This window comes from Triticum dicoccoides, chromosome 4B, assembly GCF_002162155.2.
Source record: "Triticum dicoccoides isolate Atlit2015 ecotype Zavitan chromosome 4B, WEW_v2.0, whole genome shotgun sequence".
Taxonomy (NCBI): domain Eukaryota; kingdom Viridiplantae; phylum Streptophyta; class Magnoliopsida; order Poales; family Poaceae; genus Triticum; species Triticum dicoccoides.
This window is the reverse complement of record NC_041387.1, coordinates 497,159,706-497,169,148: the sequence shown is the minus strand read 5'-3', so window position 1 is coordinate 497,169,148 and position 9,443 is coordinate 497,159,706. Positions and strand designations below refer to the sequence as shown.

Below are 9,443 nucleotides of genomic sequence, written 5' to 3'. Positions count from 1 at the left end.
GATCAAACTTTACGAGGCTTGACTCTAGACAAATCTTATATGCGAACTAAAAAGGACCAGAGAGTACGTGTGTTTTCTCTCAGAATTTTTGAAACTTGTTTTTTGAAGTTTCCAAAGTAAAGGCTCCATGGAGCTCGTGCTCCATTAGCAATTTCCGCGCAAGCATGAATAGCATTTCTGTATAGTAGTGAAGAAATTCGACTAGCAGATTAGCCCACACAATTTACAGCAGCAAGCATGCATATCAATACACCATAACATATTTCATTTGAGAAGAAACATGCTCAGAAAATAAATGTGCAGTGAACGGCTGAACGCAAGGGGTACAATACACTTCTGACTTTTGAGCAGCAGTACGCAGGAAGCCAAAGAGCATTCTGTAAACACCGACGCATCAACAGGTACAGTACAATTTTCTCACAAAACTGAAAACTACTTTCTTTCTGACATGATACTGAAGACTATTTACCGGCTCTACACAGGTTTTGGCAGGGGCAGATGCCGCCATCCGTTTTACCCACTGGCAACAATCTCATGGATCTTGTCGCTGACTTCGGGGTCATCTGACCTTACCGCCAGCTTCATCGCCACTTCCTTGGGCCCGCTTAGTCCAAATGATAACCTGACAAGAACCTTGACGCCCCCTATATACACCCCAGACAGCAGGCAAACGTGCGATCTTGCATTGCTTGGTACAACCTCAGTGCCCTGCAATCATGAGTAACCATTGTAGTCAACTTTCAGTTTTTCAGTTGTCGGGTGTTTAGTTCACAACCCAAGATGACCCTACAAAGAAGTTTGGCCAATCTGAATAATCATGCTTGCCCATGATTTGGCCAATGTTGGGAAGGAAATAAACTAGAGTGGGCAAAGGGGTGTGGGCATGCCAAAACATTGGCAACCATACAAAAAGATAAATTTTTTCCCATAACCAAAAAGATTAGTACGGCAGATTTTGGTCGTGAACAAAACATAAATGTAGCATATAGATTCCAATGTAGCATATTTAGTTCAACTGAATGTTGCATGCCACTGCCAAGTATTGTCGATTAGTCAATTATTCTGTACCGTCCCATCCCATAATGATGGAAGAACAGGAGCAGCAACATAAATGTAGAACGCATAAGGCACCACACAATGTATGTAAATTCTTGGGTTCAGTTGTGGTGATGCTCGAAGAAACAGCCAAGGATGAATAGGAAAACAGGCAAGTTATTTGACCAATATTAGTTTAAACTTTAAAGAACTGGAAGCTCACCTCACACGGTTGCATGCCAAGGATACTAGTGACAGCATTCACGGCCTCAGCCAAGCTCTCTCTAGCCCCGAGTCCATACTCATCCACACGCTCACTTTCTGGGTCCATATTCTCCCAGGCATTCCTAAAGTTAGAAACTGCAACCCTCAGCATATAATCAGCTGAAACAATTTCAAGATCTTCTAGCTGGTATTCATCCTCCACACCATCTTCATCAGCTTCCCCTGAAGATGTGTCAACCTGACAACAATAAACAACATTAACTCAAAGAACAACAAAATAGTGCCTAACTTGGTTGAGGTTAAATGCCATTAGGTCAATACTTCATTTATGGACAATGACTTATAACACTTGTAGGTTGCAAGTCCAGAACACTTTATAATATAATAATTCCGAATTTATTTTCAAAATATTCCAGTTGTATGAACAGATGAAGCAGGTTTCGAATGAAGATTCCAAATTTCCTAGAAGGTGAAACCACCATGCTACATAGTACTTGAAAGAGAACAGACTTTTTGGAAACGATTTTCCACATGACCTAGGCAGTAAGTACCAAAGGAATATTGATATAGATGCTTAATTTAATGGAACCTAGAAAAACCATTACTCATACTTGAATCCAATAATACGAGAAACATTATTACACTTACCTCTTTAACAGTGAACTTCAATACATTTGAAAATTTCCCGATTGCAGGAACATGTTCCGGCTTTTCAAAAGCAACAAAAATTTGCCCAGGTGAATCATAAGGCAAGCTTTTAAGAGGCTTTGAACAAACTTCTGAAAACTCTTCAGCATCCGTGGCATCAACGTATACTGTAACCTGAAAGAAGCAACAGCCATTTATCAGAATTTCAGCATGAGTTGACAATTATGCCTCCAATTTAAAGGACCAGTGCTTACATCTTCTAGCAGCTGTTCAGGTATGGTGTTTGTACAGTTGTACTGCAATACAACATGGTTTTCATAGATGTGCTTAACCACATTAACTGCATATTCAGTCTCTGCCTCTGTCAGCTCCACAGGTTCTGAGGACTGAGGGAATGAGAGAGATTTAGCATGTGAACTTGTCAAATATCACTAAAGTATTTACTGTGCAAACCTTGAAGAGCCTTCCGAATCCAGAGAACTCAGCGATAGATGAAAGCATCTTCTGATAAGCATCAACAGCTGAAACAGGCGCAGGGGCGGGAGCACCAGCAGGTGGCTTCTTTCCAGGGGCCTTTTTATCTTGAAGTGGATGTGATCTGGCTTCTCTTGACACCAAGGAAATATCAAAGGGCTCCTCGGATGGTTCCTGTTATTCTTGAAGATGTGAGCATAGCATAGGATATGATTCACTTGAAACATGCTACATGGAATGGCCACTGTAAACATACATAGGTTCTTAGACTTGCTTCCAAGTTGGCAAGAGGCACATCAAAGGATCCAAATAGAAATTCCTTCACGTCCTTCTCAGAGTTACCTACAGCAACTTCACCATTCAGAGTTTGGAGGTAAAGTGTAGCACGGTCGCGGACCTACAATAGGAAAGACCAATTAGTGCTTATTAGCTTATTATTGCCCAGAATGCAACACGCCATTTTTAATGCTAGAGGTGGAGGCCAAGAAGAGGCAGTCTGCTAGATACGAATTGTAAACCTAATGAAAAATGTTGTTTTGCGGTTTGCATGTCACACACAAAGGAGATAACTAAAATCAAGTGAAAAAACAAAATTTACCTCATCATCAGTGTCAAACAGGCACCGGCGCAGGAGAACAAATATCCGAGGCTAAAAAAAGCCATAAATGAGTTATATGCACAAAAAAAGGAAAGTGGTGAAAGAATGTACAGAAAGGTTCAATAATTTTAACATACCTTCAATTCATCGACTAAGGCACCAAACTTCGCCAGTGTACTGACAGCACTAGCACGAACAGTGGGATTTTCCAATATCACACGGTTGTAGATGTACCGTATGTATCTGCTTGGATCTGATGTTCTTGGCCCTTCATTTCCCAAAAAATGCAATATCTGGTAACAAAAGAATGCAAGGATTAATTCTCTAGTTTGGGTGTTGAACTAACAGGAAATCCCTTTTCTAAAGAAACTCCAAATTCTAAAGTTTATCCAGAAAATTATTGAACAGCTGTTAACGTGATGGCGAATGGGGAAATACAATGGATATGATTAAGCGATTGAACCTGTACTTAATGACATTCAGGCCCATATGGTTGTATTGCTAATTGCCATAAATACAGAAATGTTAAACATGTGCATACAATTTCATCAAGTGCAACGTGCAGTAAACAGGACTATCCAGGTACAGTTCAACATTGTTTAACTGGTGTGACGAAGAACAGTTGACCTCAGTGAGTAAAAGTCCCTACTCTGAACCATAGAACCTATCCTAGGTAAAGGTCAGTAACTAAACATATTGCTTGATTGATATTCACTTTCACTTAATGTGCTCTAGAGAATAACAGGTAGTGTGTTGTGGTACAAAGTGACTTCATCATTGTTTACTCTTTAGCTGGATTTGCTGGAGAAATAATGTTCTACATGGCGCCAGCTTAATGTCATGATGGTGCAACTTTTACAGTCTAGCTATAGATGTTGAAAATGTGCCGGATGCAGTATTTTTTGGGAGGATCAAACAATCAGTTCACAGGAAGCAACCTAATAACATGGGACTAACAAGCCTATCATGAGACACGAGCTTCTGATCCACAAACTCTATTCAAATTATAAGGCATAGCTTGAGTGGGGCAGTATTTCCAATAGAAGGAGAGGACAAAATGATCATCATAGCTATATATAGGAAAAGAGAAGTACCAGTTGGTGATACGGTGAGCTTGGAAGTTACTGAACCATTGCGTAATCATAATTCATAAGTACTAGTAGAATAGCAAATGTAGGTACCTGACTAGAAAGATATGTGAATTCACAGTCTTCAATGAATTCGCAAAGATGCAGAAGGCCAATTTCTTTCGCGTCTGGTATCGCGCCGATCAGGGTAACTATAGAATCAACTATGGCCTTTTTATACTCAAAGCCCCCTTCTTCTCTCAAACTGTTACTTAAGAAAATCATCCTAGAGAAGAAAAAATAGTTAAAATTTTGGACTATGAATGCAACTAAAAATTGTCAAAAGAAAAGCAGACATAAATGTTATATCAATGAATCAACACCCATTGATCTCTTACATACATCGAACGATACTTCAGTGGAAACTTCAGGCAAAGAGATCGTATAGCTTCAATGACAACTATCTTGAATTCATCTGATATATCAGACATGAAACTGGTAATTTGTTTCATGAGGCGATCCACACTTGATTCATTGCCAGTTTTAAGAAGTGTAGTGATTGCCAGGGTCGCTATACTCCTGTTCTGGTCTGACATCAGACTCTCCAAGTCAACATTGCAGTTTGTCACTGCCAAAGGGCGTGTTATAGCAACCTGCAAGACAATAGGCAAATCAAGATATGGACACAAGATAATATTAAAAAGATATAAGGACACATGACAACATGTCCGCATATAAGAGCTCGATAAACGTGCATGCATTACCTTATTGAGTGTTCGGACAGCTGCAAATCGAAGCACGGGCTTGGATGAGCTCAAAAATAACTGTAACACAGTAATCGCTGGTGCTAATTCACGACTTGTCACATCCATCTCTGTTATTTTCCTCGCAGCCTCTAAAATCACCATTTCTGCTTTATGTCTGAGACATGATTCCAGATAATCAAAAAATGGGCGATCACCACTTTGGGTGTTGCTTGACTCACGTATTACCTACCAAATTGCAACTTCCTTTTTAGCATTTATTATTTACTAATTCTGCAAGAGTCCAGTACAAGTAAATATAGGTTACCTGGCTCGTGTAACGAATCAGAAGACATTGTGCAAGGGGTGAGCGCACTGACCCCCTGGTCAAACTAGAGACGAGCTTGCTAACAGCCAAACGGTCATTCTGTCTGGTCTGCAAGTTGGGGAGAAATTAACTGAATACCAAATGTCTCGGCAGAAACTATCATCCTACTGTTTTTTTACTCACTAACAATGCAGCTTACTAAAATATATCTAATTTCTACACCACTATACATTTTTGGAGATGTTAAAATGGAATAGAATGATGATTGCAGTATTAGCACAGTATAAAGTCGTCACATGAGCAGAACATTGCTACAAAATATTTGGTTCCACAGAAGTCAAAAATACTACAGAACTGGAAATAGTTAAAGCTGTTAGCCCCTCAAGCTTGTTTATCCATTAACTTTCTGTTATAAATGGGCCGTTATCAGACAACTGATATACGTGGTGCTGGCATCGGCTGGTACACAAGTTAGCAACCCATGACAAGCTGGTAAGCCAGACATGACCTATTATAACTTAGTAATAAGTATACTGCCCAGTATATGGCCTGACCTGACCTGACAGTGTCCTGTACTGAAACTATAAGCTACCAAGTAAACCTGGATGCAGGGACTGGTAACCTACATTTCTAAGCACAGCGACTACAGCCAGCTTCCCTGATACACAGGTTCAAGTCAACAGTTACATGTCAACCACAATACTTAGCTCATATGCAGAAAGGTAGTTCACTCTTCAGTTCTATCAAAAACATATGAAAAGGACAAATACTAAACATATGAACCCGTGTACAAATAAGCATTCTACCTATTGCACTGTTATAGCTCTATAGCTTGTCCTCTTATTCCCGAACACAATTTATACCTGGTGAAGAAGAGCAAGGCCATGAAATTGCACAAGTGCAGCTCTTGATTGCACAGCTTCCTGCACTTCGTTGCTCCATCTTTTCACGATTTCTGGATTTGCCTATACATAAAAATATTTTTTGAAGTATCTTCAAACAAGGAACAAGAAAATTGTATAGAACTGGTATATCAGTACCTGAAGCAGGTGGATACCACTAACAAGAGCAGCACTAGCAACCACAGGATTTTTGTCTACAATAGCTTGCTTCAAGTATCTCTCGATTTGAGTAAGGAGGTTGCCGTCAATTATTCTACAGAGAACTCTAATTGCATTGGCACGGTACATATCTGTCTTACTGTTCATATCTTTCATCAATGAGCTTGTGACTATGAAAACCTGTTGCAGATACAAAATTCAAACAACTAAGAATAGTAAGACATGAAATAAACAAAACTAAATTTGTGCATCAGAAACAGCATTCACCTCGTCTGATGATGGAGAAAGCTCTTTGATCATCAAATACACCAGCCTCCTGAGACCAGCATCATTGGACTGGAATAACTTAGTAACTGCAAAGAAAACTTCTGTGGCCTCAACCTGCAACATAACATATCCATCAGAAATCAAAACAAGATCAAAATCACAATGCTCTTTTAAAAAAGAAATCATATTGCAATGGGATCACTCTTTTGGTCTCCCAGATTGATACCGTGGCTTGCATCAGCGGATGTTAAATTTTTAAATCAATATATTAGTAACTAGCTCATGCATATGTTCACTATCATACCTTTGTAAATGACTCTCCTTGATTAATTAAATATAATAGCTTGGTGATAACCTGCAAAATCCAAGACAGATATCAAGCAAGCGGTCAAAGCACCCAAGAGAAAGTGGGCAAATACATACAGCTCAATGTACTACCAGAAAGGGTGAGAAATTTGAGTGACTGTAAGCAACACTTACTTGCGAGCATCGTCTGGCATCAAGCTGGGGATCATGGAAAGCCCGTGCCTCCTGCAGAACAGCCCCCTTCTCAATCCCGAAAAATGGTGAGTACTCAACTGCAAAAGCTTACACGCGGTTAATAAACATGTCATAAGCTGAAAGCATTTGGTTACACTGAGCGTGATCTAGGAGCATAAGAGATAGGACCCTTTCAACAGAAGATCAAACCGAAACTCAGGGTCAGAAACCACTATTCATTTCAAAGCCCCAAAACTAAAGAGTTCTAAGAGAATTGTAACTTCACACATTCAGACACCTTTGACAAATATCACAGGATCTAATGCAAAACCATCTAATGCTACAGTCCCTAAGCCCAACATCCAGAATAATCAGAAGTGCCTATGTTTAAAAGGTCTGGGCTGGAATGGATAAAAAACTGAACACAATTTGATCAAAACATGATCATGAGTAGAAAATTTCATGGGCTAGAAAGTAGAAACAGAGATATCTCGAACAAAGGAATTTGTTTTTTCTTCTGCAGCAAGTAAAACCATATTGTGTTCTCAAGATTTTCATGCGATAAACTGAATTGCTGCAGCCAAAAAATGCATAAAAACTTACGATGCAAAATTTAAAATTCATATTTACTGATTGACCGGCACGGGCTTTGTGCTGGACAAATGTTTGAGTGGAGTCACATGATGGTCTGAGGAGGAAAAAGGGACAGCAAACATGCACTAACGTCCATTTAACACAGAACTACCTGACGATATATGACCAGAAACACAAGCAATTCACTGTTTTCACGTCCTGCCAGCTATAAAAATTGTCTACGGCACAGATAACCGATGTCCTTATAACCCACTAATCAGATATAAGCCCTAGTTGTAACATCAACCAACTGATTCATGCAGGAAACATAGAAACCAGTTGTATAGAAGATGGCATGCTCTGAAGCCAATGAAGACACATCTAACCAGCTCGTGAGATCCTATCACCAAAAGCATGCATATCCTGTCAATCTAATTGGCCAAACGAAAATACTGTAAGCTAAGGAGCGCATCCATAACAATGTTTGCGCAAACACAATGGTACGTGGCCGAACTGGTTCTGGCACCAAGCGCCGAAATGGTCGCTGCTGCTAGTAGGAGCACGAACCAAAAGGCAAGGTATGCCGTAACAAACTGCCCGATGAGGTGCAATTGGTACAGATCCACCTAAATCCGAACTCTCCAGCGCCAATTCTGAACTAAAATCCCGCAAACCACCACCCCGAGGCCACATCTCCCACCAGCGGAGCGTCGTCAAACAAGGCCGCGCGGCCACGGCCACCAACAGCAACATCGCGCGCGACACACTACGCGAGATCCGCAGCGAGATCGAGCCAGATCCGGCATTCCCGTGGACCGTGGCGTCCCCTCCGGATCGCGTCACAGCCGAGCCGAAGCAGCAGGGCAGGGTAGGCATGGGAGCACGAGGAGGAGGCGCTGGTGGGGTTTAGCGAGGGAGAAGGAGACTCACTGTCGGAGTCGTCGTCGTCCTTCTTCATGTAGGGCTGCGCCATCTCCGGGTCGGTGAGGTCGCCGGCGAGGGAGCGAGGCATGCGACGCTTTGGTGGTGGAGCGGGGTGGCGGGTGGGCTTTGTGTCCTTGGGGGCTTCGACCGGATGGAGCTTTTCTCGCCCGGATCCTACGCAAGCTCGGCCGTGCGGCGGTGGACTGGTGGTGGGCGCAGGACGGTGGGGTGGGGTGGGGTGGTGGGGATCGGCCGATCGGGACTCCTGGGACGAGGCTCACGCTCTCTCTGGTCAGCGGTTTGTTACGCGCCCTTTTTGCACTTCGGTCCCTCCTCAAGTTGAGTGTGGGGTGGGCGTGCGTTGTCAGGTGTTGGGCCCGAACTTCGTTGAGGTCTGATCACGGCACGGCCAATTTTGCTGCTACACATACATTTCGACAGAAAGATTTCCGTACAAATGCAGTACAATTTCAATTGATAGAAAGTTTGTACAGATGTCTTTATCTTTTTTTTTGCGGGGGACTTTATCTATACCAATATAAAAAGGGGCTCCTACGCGTCGGCCCTCTGCCGCCTCGCAAGCCATTAGATCCAACACAATCTTACGGTTGAACGTCTTGCTCTACTTTGCAACAAATGTCTTGTTGCGGAAACATTTACAAAGATGTTGTGTTGCGGATTTTTTTTCAACATAGATTATGTCATGGGATTTTTTTTGAAACATAGATTGTGTCACGGGAATTTTTTTTGCAACATAAATTGTGTTGCAGGAAGAAAATGTATTCACTTTTTTTGCATTATAGATAATATTTTAGGAATCCTTTTGCAACAAGGTCACAAGGACGATGTTGCAAAAAAAATTGCAATGAAAGATGATGTCGCAACACCACCATCATTACCATTTGCAACTCAGTGATTGTTGCAGAAACTTGTCGGACAGCGGCCGCACGGCCTCGCAGGCACATGCTGATTCCGTTGCACGCACGAGGCCAAGGCAGTTCAGGCGAAGGTCAGCGCGGG

The 9,443-nt window shown here is 41.8% G+C and overlaps 1 protein-coding gene across 1 annotated transcript; it reads right to left on the bottom strand.

Annotated features, from left to right (window-relative positions):
* Nucleotides 1-240: 240 nt before the first annotated feature.
* Nucleotides 241-8,664, bottom strand: LOC119291090 (coatomer subunit gamma-1-like). The gene is made up of 18 exons (XM_037569805.1): nucleotides 8,430-8,664; nucleotides 6,927-7,024; nucleotides 6,751-6,801; nucleotides 6,447-6,560; nucleotides 6,159-6,359; nucleotides 5,982-6,083; nucleotides 5,119-5,226; nucleotides 4,812-5,039; nucleotides 4,450-4,700; nucleotides 4,162-4,333; nucleotides 3,118-3,273; nucleotides 2,981-3,031; nucleotides 2,639-2,779; nucleotides 2,362-2,556; nucleotides 2,163-2,294; nucleotides 1,909-2,082; nucleotides 1,259-1,498; nucleotides 241-708 (listed from the first exon to the last, which is right to left on the bottom strand). The coding sequence occupies exons 1-18, from the start codon at nucleotides 8,509-8,511 to the stop codon at nucleotides 514-516; spliced, it is 2,691 nt and encodes an 896-aa protein (XP_037425702.1). The 5' UTR covers nucleotides 8,512-8,664; the 3' UTR covers nucleotides 241-513.
* Between the last annotated feature and the right edge of the window lie 779 nt (nucleotides 8,665-9,443).